This window comes from Arctopsyche grandis, chromosome 7 (assembly GCF_051622035.1).
Source record: "Arctopsyche grandis isolate Sample6627 chromosome 7, ASM5162203v2, whole genome shotgun sequence".
NCBI lineage: Eukaryota > Metazoa > Arthropoda > Insecta > Trichoptera > Hydropsychidae > Arctopsyche > Arctopsyche grandis.
Genome location: NC_135361.1, coordinates 31,868,714 through 31,892,612, shown reverse-complemented (window position 1 = coordinate 31,892,612; position 23,899 = coordinate 31,868,714). Strand labels below are relative to the sequence as shown.

The window sequence follows — 23,899 nt, the reverse complement described above, 5'->3', positions numbered from 1 at the left end:
TTCGTCGCAATTTCTTCATCCATATTTTATTCTCCCCCCAAGGCATTTCAGTTGTGTGCGTTACCTTGGAAAATAGCCCGAGGACTTCATTGTGAGATGGGAATCTCCGGAGAGCGAGTTCGGAAACAGAATATTTATTACGTATTCATGAGGATTAGAGACGTGTGTGCCGCGTCTCTCAAATATTGATTTTTGTCGCCTGAAAAACAATTATTTATAATGCACACAATACGACCCATTTTCTCTCCGACAGATTGATAATATTTCGCCGGAAGACTGAGAGAAATCAGATCCGATGAAAGGGTGAAGTCTCGTCGTCTATTAGCGACAATGGTTGTTACTTAGTTGGTATTGTTCAGACGAGATGGACAGATCCATCAACGTTGAAATTTAATACGTGTGTTTTCAGGTGGGGATGGCGTTGAGGCGGAGTCCCGTGAGAGGAGGGGGGGTGGTGGGGCGAGGGGGTGACGGGGCGCAGCGCCCATGTCAGGGCTGAAACGAAGTCCCAATCATGGGCAGCCTGCCGGAGCTGAGGCGGCTTGGGGCCTCGTCGCCTAGCCCTCCGCCCCAGGCAAGACCCACCTACAATGCACCCAGGCACTCAGTTGGTAAGCAAAAACATGTATGTTAAAGCATTAACAAGATAGTAAAGGGGAGGGTAGGCCGATTTTGCTTAGAGCGGTCTCACAGTAGTCTTAAGTTATGGATTAATAATGGGTGTATAGGTGAAAGAAAGCGAAAATAAAGTTAAATAAATTGTCATTTTTTACACAGGTGCAGCAACCACGATGCAAGTTAGGAAGTCGTCAGGTCCTCGTCAGCCTATAAATATGGAGGTAAATATTTTTTTCATTTTTATTAATCATCACAATCTTATGCGGGTACAAGAAAACAATTTTCAACGGTCTAAGTTAGGGTATTGTAACGTGGGAAAACGGATTAAGAGGAGCCGCCGATTAAGGGCGAAATCACACAGCGGTGCATGTGGCACGTGGGTTTTTTACATACCTCTTATTTAGATAGTACATATTAAAACATATAAAAAAAATACACAGACACACAGACACACACACACACACACACACACACAGTGGCGGACTGGGACTGAAATCAGTGCATGCCAGGAGTCAAAGGGGGCCCACCCAGGGTTAAAAAAATTTGTCCCCCCCCCCATATAACAAAATATTCTTCTTTCCATCACGCTAAAAATCAAGGGGAAAATTTTTTTTTTTTTCAAAAATGGGAAGAAACAAATTTAGGTACAAGAAAAATGGCAAAAGCGAAATAGATCCATAAATTATTTTGAAAGTATGAAGTAAATTTAAATCGCTGGTTGATGATGAATCATCCTATCAAAATTGTTTTAAGCAATTCAGTTTATATTATTCACGGAAATTTGTTAATTACCATTTTTATTTCAGTAGGTAGTTGATACATAGGTATTGGTATATACATAATATTGACGTTGGAAATGGGCCCGGCAAAAGGGCCCACGCAAATGTTGAAACTTACATTTCGAGCCTAATAAAAAAAGTTAACCGATCCTTGGGCTGTTAAAGCAGGTATTAGTTGTTTTTGTATATCGTAAGATATTTGTTTTGTTGAAATACCCAAACTTTAGGTCCCAAAATGCAATATCCTATAAATTTTTACACACGTGAAATAGCTAAAAAGTTATTTAATTTTACTGAGGGCCCATATTTTCTAACAGATAGTGGGGCCCACATGCCATCGGGCATGTTCGCTTGTATGGCCAGTCCGCCACTGCACACACACACACACACACACACACAAACACACACACACACACACACACACACACACACACACACACACATTTTTTCTAGATCATGAAAACGTGATCAGTAATCGATTCTGAGTTCGAATTTTCGCATGATCACAAAACTTCATCTATTGTTACTACGTACATAGATAAAGTAAAAATCTGACGTTCATGGCACGCATGCATGGCACACGGTCAAACGCGTCGTCTCAAAACTACAATTTCGACCTACATATGTCGTTGAAATTGTATGGTAGTATTTATCTTTGCTTGACAGTGATCTATACCAAAACGACCCTTTGGACCATTTTCGGTTAAATTGTATCCTTGCTTGACAGTGATCGATAACGGTGCATTCCATATGGTTTAAAACTATCTAAAAAAAACCACGTGCCATATGCACCGCTGTGTGATTTCACCCTAAGTGCATTCGGGGGCAAATAATGGAGATCCTCGGATTAGGCCGATCGCGCTTAGTCAGTTCCCGCTAGAGTTCACAGAATCTGGACGAGAGCGTGAGACTGTAAAACTGTACGTGCCTAAAGAATGGATAAACGAAAGGATCGAGGAAGCTGTAGTGAGCAACTTGCCCTTCAAAATGAGGTACACTTGTTACAGGGGGTATTCTGGAACGAGCGCTGGCTGTGCGTGGACCTCCTGAATCATTCAATAAATGCTGTGAAGCGACTTTGGCCTTTCATTTGAATCCTCAACTCACCCCTACGCAACAGTATCATGAGTAGAGGTAGGATAGTCACAGCGCTATCCATTGTTCGGCAAACCTTTAACAATGCATTTACAACCTTTGAACAATACACGCCCCCCTCAGGCTCCGGTGACTAATCATGAGATAGTATTCCTATGAAAATTGATCGTCTTATGTATAATTAAAGTGCAGCGTTCGGACGGTGCTTTATGTACAAACTATTAGTGAAGTAAAAATATATATGAGAGATGATGAGAGCATATAATGCAAATTTCATAAGATATACTGTCAAGAAGATAAAGTTATAGGCGTTTAAACAATTAAAATCTGACAAAACGAATAGGGGGCGGAAAGTCAAACATGCATGGGCAATCACCCGAACGTAGTCGAAAGCTGTCATCGTCTCAAGATATTTTGAATTTTTAAACATGTTTATAACGATTATATTCCACTATCGAGTAAGCGGAAACAATTGAAATCTCTATCGGGGGCCAAACCTCGCAAACTGGCAAAGTTTCAAAGCGATCGGAAGAGCTTAAGAAAGGGAACACTCAATGTTATACGTTGAGTACAACGTTGAGTGCTCACTTGTACAACGTTATTCAACGTTGTGCAAGTGAAACTAATAAAAGCCTTGTAATAATAAAAATGGTTCACTATTGTCAGGCATGTTTTTTTGCTCTCTTGCTTTGTACGGTAATGGAGACGTCTATTGTTATTTAACGAGCACCAAGCCAACGCCTAAGTCTACTTGACTATTGATGCAAGACATTCCCAATTTTTCTCATTATATTTTACCATTATTATATATTTTATGATTACTTTTATTATTATTTGAACTTATGCTGCTATTGCTTTTTATGTATAAATATTTTATTTTTATTTTTATTTTTAGTACATCAATTAATTAATCATGCACACTCGCCTAACAGATTCCTCCAAAGCGACGAGTGTGCTAAACAGATTAAGACTCAGGAAATTATAGCAGCGACCAGTGTGACTCGAACTCACAACCACACTGACCATAGAAAGACATGCTAACCACTAGTTCATGCTGCTGGTTATGTTTTTTTCTGTATATATATGTGTGTGTGTGTGTGTGTGTGTATTTTCTCTGTTATATTTTTGACCATTGTGGCGCATTACGGATTCCTGTAATGCAACAGTAGTCCAAATATAAATAAATATAATATATACAATGCAAATGTTTATTTGTTTATCAAATTTGCAAATCCAGCTTTCGATATCACCAAATTTGGTATTTCAAACTATTCCATCTTAAGACGTATATATAATACATATATGGGTTTTGGAATCGATCAGAACCCATAAAGTTAATTTTCACAGCCTGAGAAGCGCCGAGTAATTTGATCTTTACACGATGTATTATATAAGTGGATATATAAAACACGAGTTTGTACCACGTTTGTATATAAATGCGGGGGTGGTATTTTTCCAGTCAAATAAATAATTATATCGAAGGAGAAGAGGGAATACTGATTCATAATTAATTTGGGGGAGTGGATCGTCTAAGGTTTCTCTCCCTCCCATCGATTTTCCTTTTAATTAAATACAGTTTTCCTCTTCGTCGCTGTTGTTGTTGTTGTTGTTGTTGTTGTTGTGTTAGTCTCTATTCATTCATGATTGATGTGATTTGATTGCTCAGACTTGAATATCCTAAATTTAACCCTGATTGTATAATTGTACAAATATGTACATACATGCATATACATATGTACGTATTTCAATTTCTATCTGGTTTATATACATATGTATGTATCTCGCTTTCTATCTTTCTTAATGAGCATGGTGAATAATTGGAAGTATCAATATTGTAAACTAGCGAATAAATAAGTCGTCAGCTTCAGCTCAAATTATCAGCTAATTGCACATCACATGTTCTGTTTAATTTAGGTGTAGTGTGATGCTTAGAAACTAATTATATTAGTCACAATCAGCTGTCAGATTTAACAAATATTTTCTTCTAGGATTGCACACACTAATTTTAATAATGAAAAAGTATATCTCTCTATCATTAAGAACTCAAAATTGATGAGTTTAAAGGCTCGAACTAATTCACAGAGGGCTACTTGCTAGATTCCCTTCATGCAATAATGTCGAAATAAACTCCAGAACCATAGCTTATAAGTAGTCACCGGAGCCTGAGGGGGCCGTGTATTGTTCAAAGGTTGTAAATGCATTGTTAAAGGTTTGCCGAACAATGGATAGCGCTGTGACTATCCTACCTCTACTTATAAGTAGAGGCCGGATAGCCAAGGGGCCGCTCATTGATCCATTGTTGTAAATCCTTTGTAAAAAAAGGTTCGGCAAACCTTTAACAATGCATTTACAACATTTGAACAATACGCGGCCCCTTGGCTATCCGGCCTCTACTTATAAGTTACTAGTGGTTTTACTCGGTATTTGAAATATAAACAGCTTAAACATGGCTAACCTAATAGTAAGCATTCATTTGTGTTTTTTATCAAATTTATTTGAATCGAAAAAAATAGCATTCAACAATATCGATATCATCGTCATAGAAACTTTGATTTGTTTTCGATGTTCCCACCCAAACCTTACATAGTTACATACAAAGTATTTTTCGAAATTATATATTATGTCAGTTATAGTAAGTTATAGCTATAAGTTATAACCAATGATCGGCGTTGGGGAAATGCTTTTTGCTCAAAAATGGTTCACTATTGTCAATTAGTATTATCAGCCATGTTTTTTTGCTCCCTTTGTACGGTAATGAAGAGGTCTATTGTTATTTGACGAGCACCAAGCCAATGCGTAAGTCTATTTACATATAACCAAAAACACTGTTCGACAAATGACGACTTTTTTTGGTTGAGAGACGAGATATGATTTTTCTAATAGATCTATACCCAGTAAATACGAATCTGGTAATAAAAAATGTTGATTCGCTCGAGATTCAGAGATATATGAGTTTTTTAAATCGCGCGATTTTTCTATATCTTCGTGTTGTTCGGTCGATGTCTCAAAATTTGCCAATTTCCTGTTCAAAATGAATATTGAAATCTATAGTCGGGTATTTTATCTTTCATTTGTAGTACATACTTTTCAGCTTTCATATCTCTAAGTAATCGTCCAGTTCAAATCAAAAGTCAAAAGTACGTATTTTCACTTGGGATTTTTTCCCACTGTTAATACTATTTTATATTGAGTATTTTCTATTGAAAGATGTTTATTGGGATAGTGTTCTGGCCACACTATTTTTTTTTTCGTTTAAAAGGGTTAATTGGAAGTGGAGGTGGAAATTTCCGCTATAAAATAACAATAGCCCTCTCCATTGTCCGAGAAAGCAGGAGAGCAAAAAAAAATGGTTGGAAATAGAATTTGACAATAGTGAACCATTTTTTAGCCGTTGAACATCTTGTCTGCCGGTCCATGCTAATAACCAGACTTAGGCGGACAGGATGCTTTAACTCACAAAAAATGGTTCACTACGATGCTTTAACTATCTAATGGTCCTACGAAGCAAGAAAGCAAAATAAGGTTGACAGTTAAGGTTAAGTTATAAGTTAAGTGAAACATACGTAAAAAATTACGTTATGGGGCGAGAATTATCTACATATGTGTTATCTTTTTAATAACTGCCATCAAAGTTATGCCGATTATTTCTATTGTGGGCTTTTGTGTACCCGAGATTTGATGTCGCCAGTAAAACTTGACTAAACATAAATATATAGGTAATTGTTTTAAATTTTAGGGAGTATCATCAGTTCAGGGTATGCTGGCTGGAGGTCGTCGTCGTGAATCTTGTACGTCATCTGTAGGAGCAGCATCGGTGAGACGGTTGGTGAGGACAGGGACAACTGGAGTAGGTGAAGAAATGGTGACTCCTACTGCTGCCACCGTGAGAGCTGCAGCAGCTGCTTGTTGTGCCCGAGCATTTGCTGCAGCCGCTTTTCTACCACTTCAGGTATATCAAAATTGGGATCCCACCAATTATTGGTAAAAAAAACATCCTCAGAATATTCATGATTTTATGTTGTAGGTGCTACAAGGTGCTCACGGAATTTGGGGTCCAGGAGTGCCACTTCTAGCTGGTCTGCATGCAGCTTCTGCTCTGGCAGCTCTCGCTGCTCCGGCCCTACTACACCTAGCTACAATTCGACGCTTGATGCCTACCACTTATTTCTTGTTAGCCGTTTTCTTCGCAGCTCATATCTATCCCAAGGTACATCCCAAGCTGTCTGAAGTTACACACTGTTGCAACCCAAGCTGTTTGAATAACTGGCTTATAACTGGTTTTAATAACTAATTTCAGGTATACATCTTGGTGCCTGCGTATATAGGAGTGGGTAGCGTGTGGAGTTCCCTAGCTTTGTCTCATGGTGCACTTTTGACCAGCCTAGCTGATGGTGGATTCAGGAACACCGAAAATGGAAACAATTGTGTATTGGCAGTACCAGCTAGACGAGCTCTACTCCGCAGGATGGCCAGGGCTTCCAGGGGTGCCAGAGATCTTGGTCTTCTGCTGGCAGCCTTGTTGCTACCTCTTCTGCCAGCATCGTCGGATCACGCGAACGGACACCTCTATCAGCCGGTACGTCCCGGGTGCATATTTTATACTCCAAATACACGTCTTACGTTGATTGAATTTTTTTTGTTTTGTTTCGGATGTGTACAGGAGTACTCTAGTAACACTACGAATTGCTTGAACGAAAACGGCAACGTTTCTATAGGACCGTGCAAAGTCGAGGTTCTCCACGGCAATAGCAGTCTTGCGATGGATAGTTCTTTTTCGTGGCCAAACGTAAAGTACAATATTTCACAAGTGAGAAATTATTTTTTGTGTTGTGTATTTTTGTTCTTTTCTTTCATTTTTCCGTTAAAATAAAAAAAAAAAAATGTGATTGCTGTACAATTTATGTCGTTCCATCGGAAACTTATTAACTTCCTCTATCAACTCTTTGTTTTTACTGCCTGTGTGTGCTTAATAAATGTTTCGTTGTTTCTTTCTTATTAATGTGTTTTTAAATAAGGCATAAAACTTTGCCTTAGTATTTATTTTATTATTCTTCAAAAATTTTCTTCTCTTAGTTTTTAATATAACTACTATCTATGCTGTGTATCGATCCAACCCATTACCATTTGCAGACTTTGCACTTCCGTTATATTTATTTTGATATTTCAATAACATATGTACATATATTGTAGTATTACCTTTAAATTTGTTATTATTTATTATATTTGTTATCGTTAATTGTCAATTAATAATCTAAGGTAGCTGGTATTTCACTCACATTTGATTGATTGCTAATATTTTATTGTATTTACAACCAACACGTATTGGCCCTTATATTCAATGTAGCATCTTGCACAGAAATTATTGCTTTAGATTGAATGGATTCTAATGTTATCAGCATATGGTAAACAGACTCAGCTATCAAGTCCTACGTTTATTGCTGAAAGAATAGCGTACAGGGATACCAATGCGGTAGTTGTACGCTACCTTAAAGATCAACAAAAAATTAATTACATCTTGTAGGCATTCGCTTTAGTCTGATTTACTACATATGTATGTATGTATGTGTTCAACTAAGATTAGGTCTGGCAGGTCAATAAGAATACTGCAATTTCCACAATGTAATTTGGTGCAATTTTAAAAATACAAATTCTCATTTAATTTGCACCAAGCTACAACACCTACCCCAGCTGTTGTTATACTTGTTCGTTGTTGGCTTTTATTTGACATATATGAAATATTATTAAATACCATTTATATAATGTCAATAGGTGAATTTAAGCTCTGAAGTTTGGTCCCCTACTGAATCTGAAGAAGAGTTGGAAGTGTGGCGCGAAAGCTGGTGTGGAGCTCGAGCATGCCCAGGTCAAGAGATGGCAATAGATCGCAGCCTAGATCAGGAGAGCGCTGGAGCTGGAACTGCTCTCGCTTTATGGTTGAGCTCTTGTTGTATTTTGGCTGCTATATGTTCTTTGGCTCTACCATATACTGGTTTGAAACCGGGACCTGCACCCTGGAGAGCCACCATCAGCGCCTTATCGGAGCCACGCTTTAGGCTGGTAGCACCCCTCGCCTTCTTCATAGGCCTTGAACAGGGTTTTCTCTACGCGCATCTTATGCAGGTCAGTTGGAAAACTACTTTATACTATTGATTCCATAGTCACACGTGGATTACACATGATTCTGTGTTTTAGTGGTACGTGGTATGCGTGTCTGGAGCTGGACAACCGTGGAGAGCTTTGGTCGGTGTTGCTTTGCTACGAGCGCTGGTCGCTTGTACCCTCAGCATGCTCCTGGCTCACGGTCGTCGACGTCTAGTAGTCGGTCAGTGTACATACAACTATGTGACCTGATACTAAAAGAATAGCAAAGCCATTATAATTAGATTGATTGAATTTTGCAGCTGTTGGATTGATGTGGCATGCTTGCCTCTTGCTAGCATTGTCAATGTGGCGCGCTGCAAAAGCTGATCGACAACTGCCACCTGTCATGGCTGCAGCTTGGGCGGGTTGTGACGCAGTTTGGGAACTTGTTCAATCGAGTAAGCAAATGATTTCATAAGTTTAAAACAGAATCCAAGTCGATTGCGATAGAGTGATAGTGACAGCTAAGATGGACTCGCTTGTTGAGTCCGGATCCCATTACTAGTTTTACTTGGTGAAGCACGCGTCACCAATCAGACAGTACTTTGAGTCCAATTCTCCATCTGTTTATATTTATCGATTGAATAAGAACTATCATTTTATCGCTAAGACCCCAAAATAGATTCAATAAATTTGTTGATTCATTCGTATTTTTTCTTCAGCTCTCGTGGACGAGCCTTGGTGCTGCGGATTGTCTGCTTTGTCCCTGTCGTTTAGAGCTGCCGGCCTGTCATTGTCGTTGACAGCTCGCTGGCTTCTTTGCGCCAGGTGGTCTTTGCGAGGATTGATGCTAGCACTTCCTGCAGCAGCGATTCCCCTATTGTTCGCCGCTGATCGCTGACACGCAAAACCCACTTTAGATCACTCGATGTTTAGAATTAAATTTCCCTACCCTTCGGCGTGCCTTGAAAAACCCTCATGAGCCTAAGAGATGTAAATTAAATGTTTCATTTTCGACACATTGCTAATAGCATTAATGACATTGCCAATCAAAGATTTTCACACAATAATTATCACCAGAGCACTTTTCTATCAATATAATATGTAGAGCTCGTTCTCAGTAATTGGAGTTTTTTTTCCATAATTACATAGGGATAGTAAAATTTTAATTCATGGGACACGTATAAGACCTTAAAAAAGCACACAAGAGTTTTAAAGCCGAAAATTGGAAAGACTTGGAAGGAATTGGATCATAGAAACAAAAATACGTGGGTACACCTGGCTTTTCGAAAAAGGATCTTTCTGTTTCAAGGAAGATTAGTATATTTGGAATGTATCTAAAGATCTTCTGTACGTTCCTATAATCCTGATATATTTAATAAATTCTACTTTCAATAAATGACCTTCGTACTAAGGGAAAATTTCAAATGTCCACAAATCAGCTCTAATTTTAAATCGATATAAACAAAGTCAAATTTATTTTGAAATAACAAACGAAATATAATAAAGTGTGATTTTTATTAAAAATAATTGGTAGTCAATAGATTGAAAAATCTTAATATACCTAATCTACTGCCTAATGAAGAGCTTGATACCTGACTAAAAATCTATACTGCTACACTTCTAAAGTCAATGAGATAATCAATGAAAATCAATGAGGCAATATCATTATGATTTTGTGACATTTAAGCGATATATTATGAAACTTTTGATATGATAAAAATAAATATATTGAAACTAACTGATGTGTTCAAAATAAAATACCAAATAATGTATTATCGTAATTACGTAGTTCCAGTTGAAATTTCTTCATATAAAAATAAAATACAATGTAAAAAGTAAATAAAAATAATTAATTCACGCCGAAGGGTTAAATGTGTGTTGTACAAAATTAACTATAGTAAATTTTAAGACGACCAGATAGTATTCATTTAGAGTGACAAAAAGGTTATTTTTAACAATTTATCATTCAGACATTTTATTATTAAATGTACATTTAAAATAAAAAAAAAACTAACGAGAAAATAAAAATTAGTGGTATTTTTTATCGAAGATATTATTCTATTATACAAATTATAGCAATAAGTGATACGGTTGATCATTAAACCATATAAATCTTATTATTTTTATAATAAACGCGGTCGGATTGAGCTAAAGTTAGAATTCGGCTCTCTCATTGGTCGATTCATTTCGGTATATCAGAGTCGACCAATGGGAGGACTTATATTGTAGTCGTTCATTTTAATTGCCAAATAGACTTTGGCACAAATTTATAATTATTTTTAAATTGTAATCTCCTCTCCTTTCTGAAATCTCTTTCTCTACACATATTAATAATGTTATATAATTTTTAAAGACTTAAATTTTTAACGAAATTCAAATTTTAACTACTATTACTAAAGGTCTACTATTGTGGATATGTTTTTAAGTGCATCTATTATATTTATATATCTATTGCAAAAAAAAAAAAACACCTTTTGACTATACCTACATATATATTTTTCCTTATAAAAGTAACATTTTTATTGAACTGTATAAAATTAATGTTAACTTTTTAAATGTTAAAAAATGTATTATATTATTACATACTAGAAGTAATGATTTGTAGCCGCGTGCTTCATACACATTTATAGGCGAATGGCGCCAAAATGCACTGACTTTCAAAATGGATACGTTACGTTAAATTAAATGTATTCATAGTTGTAAAATATATATACATTGAATGCATCTGTGTGTGCTAGTTTCGTTGGAAATGCCAAAATTTTTGAGTATTATTAGTTCGCACGATATAATTATCACTCTGTGCCAAATTTTAGTATCACCGACAATAAGACCACATTTGTGGGGTAGCCATCTTGGACAACATAACCAAAAGTCCCAATCCAAACTAAAATTAGACTAAAATTGTTCGCTCACTCAAAACAATTAATATACAATATCTAGGATTTGGTTCTAAAATACATAGATTGTATAAATTCAATCTTAATAATTATGTAGATTTTTTTTTAATTTTAGGTTTAATAAAACGGAGCAACAAATAAAAATACCAGAGTGGAAAGTAATAAATCATTAAGAAGTTTTACCTATTTAATTCGAATATGATAATGATTTTTGTTAGCTTGCTCTCATTTGAGAAATATGAGCGTTTAAATAAATAAAAAAGGGCAATTTTTACAGATTTTTGGCTTTTGCAGTTTTTAATTCAAAATCTAATATTGCAAAGCAAAAAGTGAGTACGGAAAAGAATAGTCACATGTTTTTTTCTATTTTTTGTAGTTTTTATTGCTTTAAAATACTTATAATCAATTATCTAGCGAATTTTAAAAGTCAAAAAATTTTTTTCGCAAAATAGGGGCTGTCTGAAATAAAAAGACATTTTTTACCAGTTTTTTTGACTTTTCCGATTTTTTTAGTTAGTGTTTAACTTTTCCATAGTTTGGGCAATTGCAGCATTTGCTTGAATTAAGATTTAATTTGTTTTTTTTTTATATCAAATTACTAGGAGGGTTGCAATCGTGACAACCAGGGCGCGCCATTTTTTTGAGACCCCTCACTTCATCAGCCTGTAACTTTTTGAATTTTGATTTTTTTATGTATTCTTCAAACATTAATAAATATTTCATAAAATAATGGCTACTAAAAATATTTTTCCTCTATACTAAAAATATGCCTCTAGACTAGAATACCCGATAAATAAATTTCGAATTCGAATTCAATGGGTCAAATTTAGTAATGATTTTATTGTTGCTCAGTATAATTTCACCGATTGACATCTGAATGCAATCATCAAAGCATACTCTACGTGCATGGGGTAGGGGTCTTGATCAGTTTATAGTCTTTCACCAGAAATGTTATCATGAGCAGCTTTAAGATATTTTGCAGTTTCATAATTGATTTCTGGGGCTCTGCTAACCATGTTCATCCGATCGTGGTACCTTCTTGTATCAAGTCTGTCATCACTAGTATCATGTCTGTCTATCTGGCGATCTGTCAATTTATGTACTGACAGATCGCCAGGTATCAAATACGTATTCGCCTAAAACCTTTGATAAACTTACACGGACAATTTACTGCCCATACACTTATTCAAACAAGGTCTTTAATAACTATGTATATATGTATATGCAAATTATAAAAAATTCTTTTTGGAACCAAGTCAATTTTTTTTTAGTTTTATTAAAATTAGAAAATTTAAAACGGGGTAAATGTGAAATAATTTACATTTCGATTTATGTCACGTTTATGTGAAATATATCTGATCTCTGGATCCCCGTCCACTATTTTGACTGATTTTTTTCATTATTATATATATTCTATATTTACATTAGGAACTGCTCTAGAGTTTTTCGCAAATATTGCACCAGTAGCTCACTTTATGAAAATTTAATTTTCACTCTAAAAAGTTAACACACATACATACATAAGAGTCGTGCGAATAAAAAAAATTGCTCAAAGTGTGAATTCTTAAGTTTCGTTAAAAATTAAGCTTTCTACTATAAACAAAAGTAAAAATAGATATTTCAGAAAAATCGTAAGTGCACTCGTGCGAAGTTGACAATCGCTTTTCGGTCAAATCGCCTAAGAAAATTGAATGAAAACAGTGTATTTAAAAAAGTTTTGGCGACCACTGCCCGGTTATATTAAGTTTACAGAATTATTTTGTAATTAATAATCAATTTGGACACCCACTTTAAATAATACATGTGACTTAATGTTTTACATGTTTAGAGTAACCTAACGAGTGCCCAAATTACATATTCGAAATGTTCAAAATGTTACAAAGTGGGACAGTTGGGCACTCTAATGGTTTAGTTTAAGAATTTTTCAACTTGGGTTGTTTTCACATGGAAAAATGTATGTATAATATATGTGAAAGCAGCCCGAGTGGACAAAAATTGACTTTTGTACATACAAAAATATAAATCCAAATTATTTGTATCGATCACACGTACCAAAAGAAGATACAACCTCGATTCACGTATTGGAATTGTTATTGTAAATATAAAAGACTGTTATTTTTATGTTGAATATGAAAAATCAGCTTTAATGTTTTACCCTTACATGTAAAATAAATTTTAGAAATAGTATGCGTATTTATTTAATACCAATCGTATTTACATACTAGTTCAAACTTTACAAGGCTTTTCTATGGTTCAATTCGCTAATTATTTGTATAAATATATTTGCATTTTTAAAATATTGTTCATATAGACATTGCAGATATCCACTCTTTGTTTCATCATCGAAATTGTTTGTACGTTCATACATATTTATTTCGATCATGAGCAAAGGTCAAGTAAGACATGACACAAGAAAAAGTAAAATTTATTCAGGTAAGTAGATTGTCTATAGCAACTCATACATTAGCTTCCGATTTGTGGTAATATTTTCTTGTTCCCTATTCTCAGACCTTCCAAAATAACACGATGCAAATATTATAGAGAATAATGATAAAATACCAAAAACCACAACACCTGACGTAAAAACCAATGCTAAAAAAGCACGATCCTTTTCTGTCAATACTTCCATCCTGGAAATATCAAATCGCTTTCGTAACTCAACAATATTTTCACACTCCAATTGCAAATTCTTGGGCAAGTATGGTGTTAAAATGTGACCCAATTGGGTCAGGGTGCATGAGTATCCACACTCTGGAACGTACAGTTTCTGAAGATCAGATCTCGACTCGTTTTTGTAGTATAATCTTATTTCCATCTTCTGAGTAAAACTGTCTTTGTACACTTCGAAAAGAAGAGCAGCTGCAAAGCCTGGTGGGAAACCGTCGTAGCATTTTAATGTCTTCAAAAGACCAGCTATGGTGGTGTCATCAGCACTGTAGATGAACAGACGGCGTGATGTATTAGTTCCAGCTTCAGAACTATGCTTCAGAATATCATTAAGCATTGGACCGAAACTAAGACGTCTGGACGATTTGGAAATAGCAGATATCGATACATACTTCCCAGCTAGACTCCTTGCTGGCTCTGGATATACAGCTTCTGCCCATTCTGGATGTTTCAATCCCCTCTGCTCTTCAAGTACCAAGTTGGTGTACAGTTCATATATCTTACTCAAACTCCTTATTTCTTTGTCCAACTTCAAAGTCAACCATGCATAAAGAGGTGCATAATTTTCTTCTTCGAGAAGTGTCTCTGATAACTTGGATACGATATCCATCTCGTGATAGAAAGCTGGGCAGTTTTTGTTGGGATAGAAAATGGTGTCGCAATCCATGGGAGACACTTGAACTGGGACGGTCTGATTTGGATATAATCCCGACATTAATGCTGAAGCAGAATCCAAGGTATAAGAAGTGTCTGAACTTCTTATTAGGCCATCTTTAGTTTTGTATTGAGTAGGAAGCAGAAGAGTGTAGCGATTTCTTAGATATTCTCCTAGCGTCTTCATTTGTTCTGATCCATTTGCTGTCAATTTCTTCCATCCTTCAGGCCATGTTTTCAGCGTCGTCCAAGGATCCTTTGGAAATGGTCCAGCCGGTGTCCTTTGTCCATTTCCTGTCACAATTAAAACTTGCACCAGCTCTTGCTCCACTAGAACGGTCTCCACAATTCCATTTCCAAATATAAGAATAAAGAATATTATAAAACGAGACATTTATTTATAGGGAAAGTGCTGTGAGGTTCCTAAAATTCGACTGCAATCAAATTTATGGAATATAATAATTTATAACAATATTTATCATCGCTTTTATTTACTATACCGATATAGATAAACGTAAACATTTTATAACAAACTGTTAGCACATTTATTTGTTTTCAATTCTCAATATGTTCATTATCTTATATTTATTTTAAATAATCTACATACATACATAAGCATTGTTCATTTCATTTATCCGTGTAATAACTTTAAATTACAACATTTTCTATTTATTTCATTTTTAAGTACATTTTGGTTTTAAAGTATTCTGAATTTATTTCTCGAGATTTTAAATTTATGCACTACAATTTTTTTTTTAAATTTAAATACTAACTTAATTAAATCTGACAGTATATTTATATTTGCTATACAACACTAAGGTAAAAAACCAGAGGTGAATTTAAAAATCTAATGGGTTGCTTCATATTTATTGAAATTGGATTCAAAAATATTAAACAATTGTGATGTAAATTTATATACTTTATTCTGTACATATTTGTTACAATTCAATATAATCATCTACAAATTTTAACCAAAATTTATGTATTATGTGCACATATATTAACACCCCCCCCCCTTTCTACTCTTTCCTCTCCTCTCAAATCTTCATCTTGTGAATTAATATGCGATTTAAAAAAAATCTAGAATATTTGAGAATTTGTGTTTTCAAATAATAATTTATTATATCTACTTATATTGAATTACATACATGTATACGAACAACGAGATTGCGGTAGTTGGAAAACTAGTCAAAAAATGTTTTTAATGTGAATTTTCATATGTACTATAGTGGGAGGTCTGTAGCCCCGCAGCCCATATAGACGAGCCGCCACTGGTCTAGAGGTATTCAAAATGCTTATAATGTTTATTAATTTAAGAAAAAATTACAACTTCTTAGATTAGTATTCAAAATTAATTCTTAAATATACATATATGTTTATACATAGGGTATTTTGAAAGTAATAAATAAATCACAGATAAGTAGACGTTTTACAAATAATTTAATTCAAAATATTCTAGCTGTTTTTTCGGATAGTCTAAAATTATCACCTTTTAAAAGGGCATATTTAGATTTTTTCTTATTACTTTCACATTGTGACAAAAGAGTAAAAATATAACCAATAACAAACACAACAATGGTTGCAGCCAAAATGTACAATCCGATCTTATAATTGGTTACAGCTTTGTCGTATTCACTGGTATCTATCACGGTGTCGTCAAATTTATGTATTCGATTGCCATCAGTATCGTAATCATCAGGACCGACTTTGCACTCTGATTTCAGATCCTTCACTAAAAACGGTTTCAATTTTTTTTCCATTTGGGACAGCGAACAAGCATATCCGCACCCCGGCAAGTGCAGTTTTTGGAGATCAGACCTGAAATCCTCTCTGTAGAAGATTCTGAACTCCTTCTCTCGGGTAGTAATATCTTGGTGGACTTCGAAGATAAGGACGGCTGCGAAACCTGGAGGAACACCGTCGTAGCAGTCTAAAGTTTTAAGAATACCAGCTATTGTGGAGTCGTGGGCACTGTAGACGAATAGACGCTGATAATTTGTGACTTCAGCTTCAAAAGCGTGCTTCAAGATGTTATTGAGAATTGGACCAAATCGTATTCGTGTAGTAAAATTTGAAATTGCATCATTTGAAACTTGTACTCCAGCTAGTGTCCTTGCGGGCTCTGGATAGACAGAACCTGCCCATTCCGGAAGCTCCAACCCCCTCTGTTCCTCAATTACAAAATTGGTATATAGAGTTTCTATCTCCTTTAGGCTTTTTATTTGTTTTCCCAATTTCAAAGTCAACCATTTGTATAGAGGCCCGTAATTCATCTCTTCTGTGAGTACTTCAGGTGAGTTAAGCCTGATCTCCATCTCTTGGTCGAAAGCTGGGCATCCCATATTCGAGTAGAAAATAGGATCACAATTTTTTGGAGATACTTGAATCGGTACCGATTGACTCGGATACAATCCGGATAACAACGCTGATGCAGAATCCAGAGTGCGGGCTGTATCTGAGCTTCTTATCATTACATCTTCAGATCTGTACTCCACTGGTAAGATGAGAGTGTACCGATCTCTTAAAAGTTTTCCCAGAATCTTCATTTGCTTTTTTCCTTCTGCGGTCAACTGCATCCATCCTTCTGGCCAAATATCTAAGTTGGTCCAAGGATCTTTAGGAAATGGTGCTTCTGGAGTTCTCTGCCCGTGTCTTGTAATGACGGATATCTGGATCAGTTCCTTTTTAATTAGAGATGGGTACACGCCTCCAAATTCGAACAGAACGATTGCAAAAATGATATGACGAATCATATTAATGCAGCGTTATGAATTAGAATCGAGATGAGACTGAAATAAAATTTATTTAATACAATAATTTATACTACCTATTATTTATCGTTAAGCTAATATACTTTTCGTATATATAGATAAATTTCATATAATCATCAAATTTTATCTACATAGTGCTAAACACATTTGCTTTTCTCTTTATCGCTAGTCAACAATTCAACAACTTAATGAATTTTGTGAATGATCTATTATAATAAAACAATTAATTATGCATATAAGTTCAAATAAACAATCCTTATAATATTTGATAAATGTTACTACACTTGAAAGATTTTTAATTCTAATTCAATATTGCCATGTCTGGAATTGCACCATAATTTGAACCACTTTCTATAAAACATAATTTTCGTGTGTTTTGCCAGTGATGACGTATGAATGTGAAACTTCGACATTGAACTCCTAAATTCTACACAAAGACCAATGTACTCAACGAAGTATGGAACGCTATATGCCCGGCATAACGAGGAGAAATTGGAAACGGAATACGTGGGTGAGAAGTATGACAAGGGTAGTTGATATAGTGGATAGAGTAAAGATATTGAAATTAAAATGGGCGGGTCACGCGGCTAGAAGAATGGACGAAAGGTGGACAAAAGAAGTGCTGGAATGCAGGGACGTCATTTCAGCTTTCTATAGGGGGGGGGGGCAAAAGTTGGCCAATTTTTCGATGATTCTATTGACGATGTTTTTTTTTGAAAAAGCTTTTGATCGAAATTCTGAACTGCTGGTCTAAACTTTTAGTAACGAATAATCGATTTAATTAAGATCCTCCTCCCTGTCGTCCCTGTTTGAACGATACCCGAGAGAAAGTTAAAGGGTGAAAGAAGGCCACACGGGAAGTTAGAAATGTGTGTGGGGTGAGATGGATAAGATTTGCGCACATCGTAGACGAATAAAAACGTGTTGGAGAGGCCTTCATCCAACAGTGGATGAACATAAATGATGATGATACATAATTTATTGTCTCTAAAACTATTGTAGAAGATAGAAATTCGACTAAAATTTACTCTTGAAATTCTACTATATATGTTTAGATTTCCTCCACACAAAAAACAACAAGATATTAAAACTTATTTTTATACAGCTTAATTTATAAACTCAGACATTATTGAAAATTTCTATTAGTAATTCGTCAGCAAGAATAGTCACAGGTTATTTTAAATTTAATTAGTTTGCTTTAAATTCCGAATAGTCAATAATTACACATTGACTCACAACTGTGACGATTCTATAACTGAAAATATGTTTTAGAAATTTCATTTCATATTTAAAAAATCCATATGTGGAAAAATGGTAATTGTATTATTAGTCACATTGCGATCGCCCAAAAGATAATTTTGAATGCCATGAAAATCGCGAATACGGAATATTTGGCACTCGAGTTCTTGTTAGTATGATGGACTTTCAGCTGCCAGATGTTCCGTTATAGAGATTTTAGTGATTTTTGGACAAGCGCTTTGTGACTAATAATCACCGAACCAGAAAAAAATTGCAATATGCTTGAGATAATATTAAAGAACATATACATTTTATCCCCACTATAAAACAATGTATATAAATATCAATATATTTATAGTGATACTCTCAAACTGCATTGAATTATTTATCTTTTCCTACTAACTGGAGATAAGTGGAATGATACCAATTCCACGTTCGGTATTGAACTCAAACACATTTTTAGTAGGTCAACAGATATGTTTATTACTCAATAAATAAATAAAATGCACGTGTTGAAAACGTCTTGACGAACAAAGGAAAAGAGACGGCCACGTATATCGGTATTAGGGCCAAATTTTAATTGTGATTAGCTGTCAACTGTCAATGTCATAGCGTTTCGTGCGTTTTGCATTCGACTGAGTTTTCAGCTTCATTAAATGTCTAATCGCGTATCTTTGTGCGTAATTCGAATACAAATGGAAGAAGAAGGATCTGAAAATTCTCGAAACGGTATAAATTTCTCTTTACTTTCACATATCTCCAAGCTTTGTTCGCAGAATTAGTTTGGAAAATTAAATCTTAGTGCTAACAACAATTTATACCGTGTGCATCGCATAACAACGTTCAAAGTTCGCACAGTTATCGTATTGTATTGATTTAAATATTGTATATAGATATTTGGGGTGCTTGCCCTGTAATGACCTTTCACTCAGACTGTTTGATTTTTGTATCATATTTGTACAAAATTGAATACTTAGAAATTCCTTATTCAATTTGCCGTCATAATATTTTGCTTTTTAATAAAATCTTTACACACGTCATAGATTTATCCAATGTGTCACTATGCATATATTATATACATATATAATAATTGTATTAATAGTAATGTTGTTTTATATTATATTTTAAGACAATGAGAAAAACCTGCAAAGAGATATAAGACCACCGCAGAAAATAGTTGTTGAAACTTATGCCAGCAAAGCTAAAGATCACGAAGAGCTCCACCTCCTGCCTCCGGGATCTCGTGAGACCTCGCAGCCTCCCATTGAGACCGAATCTGATGAAAATCAGGACTACAAAGAATCCGAAGAGCTTAATTTCTTCTTTGGAAATCCATTAGTAGAAGTCACAAAGGGAATTTTACATTTATATAAAGAAAAGTCAGTCAAATATTATATCAATTTATGTACATGTCTTCTTGTATGTTCTTTTTTACGTTGGAATTTTTTTCGCAGTGAAGTCACAGACGCTTCTGAAGAAGCACCAGCACATACGCTATGCTTACTATCTGTACCGGCTACAGTCAGTTGTAGAGATCTTTTGTCTTTCACCGCAGCATGTCAGCAAGATATTCAACATGTGAGAATATTACGCGATGCCAGTCCTCACAAATACATGGCTTTGTTAACGTATGATCATTTTTTTCTTTATTAGATTTTTTTATAATCTATTTAACAAATTGGACTCAATTTAAAATGTTATAACCAAGATGTAAATTTATAGTTTTCGTAGTCGTGGTGCTGCATTTGAATTTCGGGAGGCATTTGGAGGAACGGCTTACAGCAGTCTGGAACCTGGTGGAATATGTCATGCCGTGTGGGTACGAAGAGTCGAATGTTTCTCGGGCACTCCGCCTCCACCTGCAGCGGCGACCGAACTTCCAACTTGTCCCGTCTGCCTAGGTACATATCACTCTATATGTCTGTATAAATATGAATTATTATTGTCATTCTAAAAGCTTTCTCGGTTGTAGAACGTATGGACGAAAGCATAGAGGGATTGTTGACCGTTCAGTGTGCACATGCTTTCCACGCCGGCTGTTTGAGCAGATGGACCGACGGCTCGTGTCCCGTTTGTAGATGTGCACAGTCTCCGGATCCTCCGGCTGCTAGCGAGTGTGCTCAGTGTGCCGAACAAGGTAGATGTGATATGTTTGCAGGTGTATTGACATTTGTACGGTTGTTGCAATAAAGTATTTCATTTCTAGGTTGTGAAGACGGTGCAGTAGAAGGGGGTGCCCTTTGGATTTGTCTCATTTGTGGTCACGTCGGTTGTGGTAGGCAAGTATCTTCGACCGATTGAATCCATAATCATTCTAAAAATGTCGGTGACTGTCATTTTTCATTGCAGATATCAAGCTGGACATGCCGCTCAACATTTCCGTTCTACCAATCATACTTACGCTCTCCAACTGGGCACAAATAGGGTTTGGGATTATGCCGGTTTGTATTTCAAATGTTATCAATGCTAAGTTGCGCTTTGATCAATACTAAAGGTGCATTTTTTTTTGATTTTAGGCGACAACTTTGTGCACAGGCTGCTGCAGAATAAAGGCGATGGTAAATTGGTAGCAACAGGCGGTCCGGCTGATCCTGAAAGTTGTGGAATAACTGGAGAACAAGAAAAAGTAGATTCAATACAGTTAGAATATGCTCATTTGTTAACCGCTCAACTTGATACTCAAAGACGACATTATGAGGAATTGATTTCTAAGTAAATAATGGCATTTTTAATACTAAGTCTCATCAGATGATTTATTTTATTAATTTTAATTATATGAATGGTTTTGTTAGACAAAAAGAAACTACTGCTAATGAAATGAAGTCTCTGCAAGAAAAGCTACAAGAAGTTGAAAAGTCTCGTAACCAACTTACAAAAAAAGTGCAAGGACTTGCGTCAAAGTGTGTATTGCTTTCTACACTTTTTGTCCTATTGAGTGTGTTTTGTTTATTTGATGGTGTTGTTTATGGTTTAAGGATGACTTCTCTGCAATCCGAGCTGGCCGAGGAGAAGGCTATAAGTAAAGCCAACGTTCTCGCCAGGGAGGAGCTCACCGCCAAAGCGAATAAGACTGCAGCCGAAGCTACCGAGCTGCGAGAGCAGGTGCGAGATCTCACTTTCTTCGTGGAAGCGACTAGTGCAATCCAAAAGAATCCCGAATATTGCGAATTGCAAGGAGGTCACGTCGAGATGCCTACTCCACCTCAACCGACGCGTAAATCTAAAGGACGCGGCCACAAACGATAGTCGTCTTATTTGTTTGGAGTTTACTCACTTTTGAATCAATAATATTATTGCTAACTGTGATAAAATTAATATCTGTATATTTGATCTACATACATAAACTGCTTTCGTTTGATTTTTTTCGTTCTTGATCGACATGTAATCAAAGATTAAAAAGTGTAACCAAATCATCCATTTTATATACACGTACATATTGTTATTATATTTATTTATATTTAAACATCGGCTTTCAGTGTGTAAGCTTTGTAGTGAAATTATAAATATTGAAACAGAATAAACTGATACATTTTTATGCATGAAATGTAATAGGTTTTATTTCGAATCACCATACAACTGTCTGTATTGAGAGTATTTAAGTTAGATTACCATAATCTTTTCTTGGGATGTGTCCTTTATTTGAGGCCTTGAATTTCCATTCGGATCAGTTTTTAAAATTTGTAAAAATGCCTTAAAAAATTCCGTGAAAATATTGTTCAATCAAATTCAATTGTCCGTTGAAATGTTTTTAAAAAGGACAAACGTCATTGTTGGCATTAAAGCAATATATATATTATAATGTAGTTTAATAATAAGCAGGATTTGGTAACTTGAATTAGGCCGAAATTTTTATCTGATGAAAGTTAGGAGAGTGTTGAGACAAAATAAGAGCTCAAATCTTTATTTGGTTAAGATTTTTTAAGTGTAAACTTCTATAGGGATGGTAAATTCACACATGATCTACATCACAACACCTATCGCAGCACTTTGCGGTTATTTTAAAAGGTTAGATAATTTCCGCTTAGCATATTAGAATATTGTCGCGTAGGGGTGGGTGGAGGATCCAAGTAAAAGGCCAAAGTCGTGTCACAGCATTTATTGGTGATTGAGGAGATACACGCACTGGCAGTGCTCCGTCCAGAATGTCTTGATATCGCCTAAGTACCGCCTTATAACGGATACGGTCGCTCAGGGCATCTTTGATGTCCGGTTTGCTTACCTATTGTTATGGTCACATACTAGATGTCCCACGCTACCGCTGTGGGTTCTGAGAACTCTACCGGAATGCGACTGAGTTATCGCTTCCCCCGCTGAGTGCATTCGGGGGAGATAATCCTCGAAACCAATTATAACGGTCACACAGTCTTTGGGATGCTACTCGGCCTAATCCGATTGTCATTTTATAATATTTTGATTGTTGTTTGTTTGAAGTGTTGTTTTTCGGACAACAACAAAGTAGAAGAATGATTGCTTTATCGATAGAAAGGAGTCTATTTAAAATTGGTTATTATCGGGGCTGTGGAGTTGGAATAGGAGTCGTAAAAAATCAGCCTACTCCTATTCCTTTTTATTAATTAATAGTATTTCAGTATGTATCAACCAGAGTCTGCAATTAGAAATGATAAATGAAATTTAATCATTTCTTTATGTATACATCATGAATTTAAATAATTGCATTATAAATAAAATCACTGTATTGCCGTATTTTGATGTGTCGTGGCCAAAACTGATTGTTTCATACTTTTTTTCATTCTCATTTTTATTTTATTTGTAACTGTTTGTGTATTGAATTCATACACATACACTATCAATGTACTTACTTTTTATTTATGCCTATTTCATTGCCGATAATTCAATAAATTGTGTTACATGTCAATTTTCAGTGATTTTAATTCCTTTCATTTTTACATACCTCCTTTACGTTTCACTTACGATTACAATTCAGGAAAAAGTTTGCCTCTTATCCGATCGTTTTCATACTATGCCATACTGCTCATTTTAGTCATCAATATAAGTAAATGGAGCCTCCGCCATTACGATAGAGATAAAATATCGTATAAGAAGCATTTCAGGTCCGAAGATTTTTAATCTCGGT

General features: G+C 35.4%; 4 protein-coding genes across 4 annotated transcripts; 2 read left to right on the top strand and 2 right to left on the bottom strand.

Moving 5' to 3' along the window:
- Nucleotides 1-514: 514 nt before the first annotated feature.
- On the top strand, nt 515-9,474 carry LOC143914145 (uncharacterized). The gene is made up of 11 exons (XM_077434236.1): nt 515-611; nt 778-839; nt 6,229-6,441; nt 6,517-6,699; nt 6,790-7,068; nt 7,153-7,299; nt 7,864-7,962; nt 8,262-8,612; nt 8,685-8,814; nt 8,894-9,031; nt 9,296-9,474. Exons 1-11 carry the CDS (start codon nt 515-517, stop codon nt 9,472-9,474), a joined length of 1,878 nt encoding a protein of 625 aa, XP_077290362.1.
- Nucleotides 9,475-13,919: 4,445 nt separating this feature from the next.
- On the bottom strand, nt 13,920-15,188 carry LOC143914144 (prostatic acid phosphatase-like). Its single transcript, XM_077434235.1, has one exon. The coding sequence runs from the start codon at nt 15,186-15,188 to the stop codon at nt 13,920-13,922; it is 1,269 nt and encodes a 422-aa protein (XP_077290361.1).
- Nucleotides 15,189-16,239: 1,051 nt separating this feature from the next.
- Nucleotides 16,240-17,547, bottom strand: LOC143914143 (lysosomal acid phosphatase-like). Its single transcript, XM_077434234.1, has one exon. The coding sequence runs from the start codon at nt 17,545-17,547 to the stop codon at nt 16,240-16,242; it is 1,308 nt and encodes a 435-aa protein (XP_077290360.1).
- A 1,816-nt stretch (nt 17,548-19,363) lies between these two features.
- Nucleotides 19,364-23,688, top strand: LOC143914823 (BRCA1-associated protein). Its single transcript, XM_077435184.1, has 10 exons — nt 19,364-19,533; nt 19,934-20,183; nt 20,259-20,432; nt 20,527-20,705; nt 20,777-20,941; nt 21,011-21,083; nt 21,154-21,245; nt 21,321-21,516; nt 21,597-21,704; nt 21,780-23,688. The coding sequence occupies exons 1-10, from the start codon at nt 19,461-19,463 to the stop codon at nt 22,048-22,050; spliced, it is 1,581 nt and encodes a 526-aa protein (XP_077291310.1). The 5' UTR covers nt 19,364-19,460; the 3' UTR covers nt 22,051-23,688.
- The last annotated feature ends 211 nt before the right edge of the window (nt 23,689-23,899 follow it).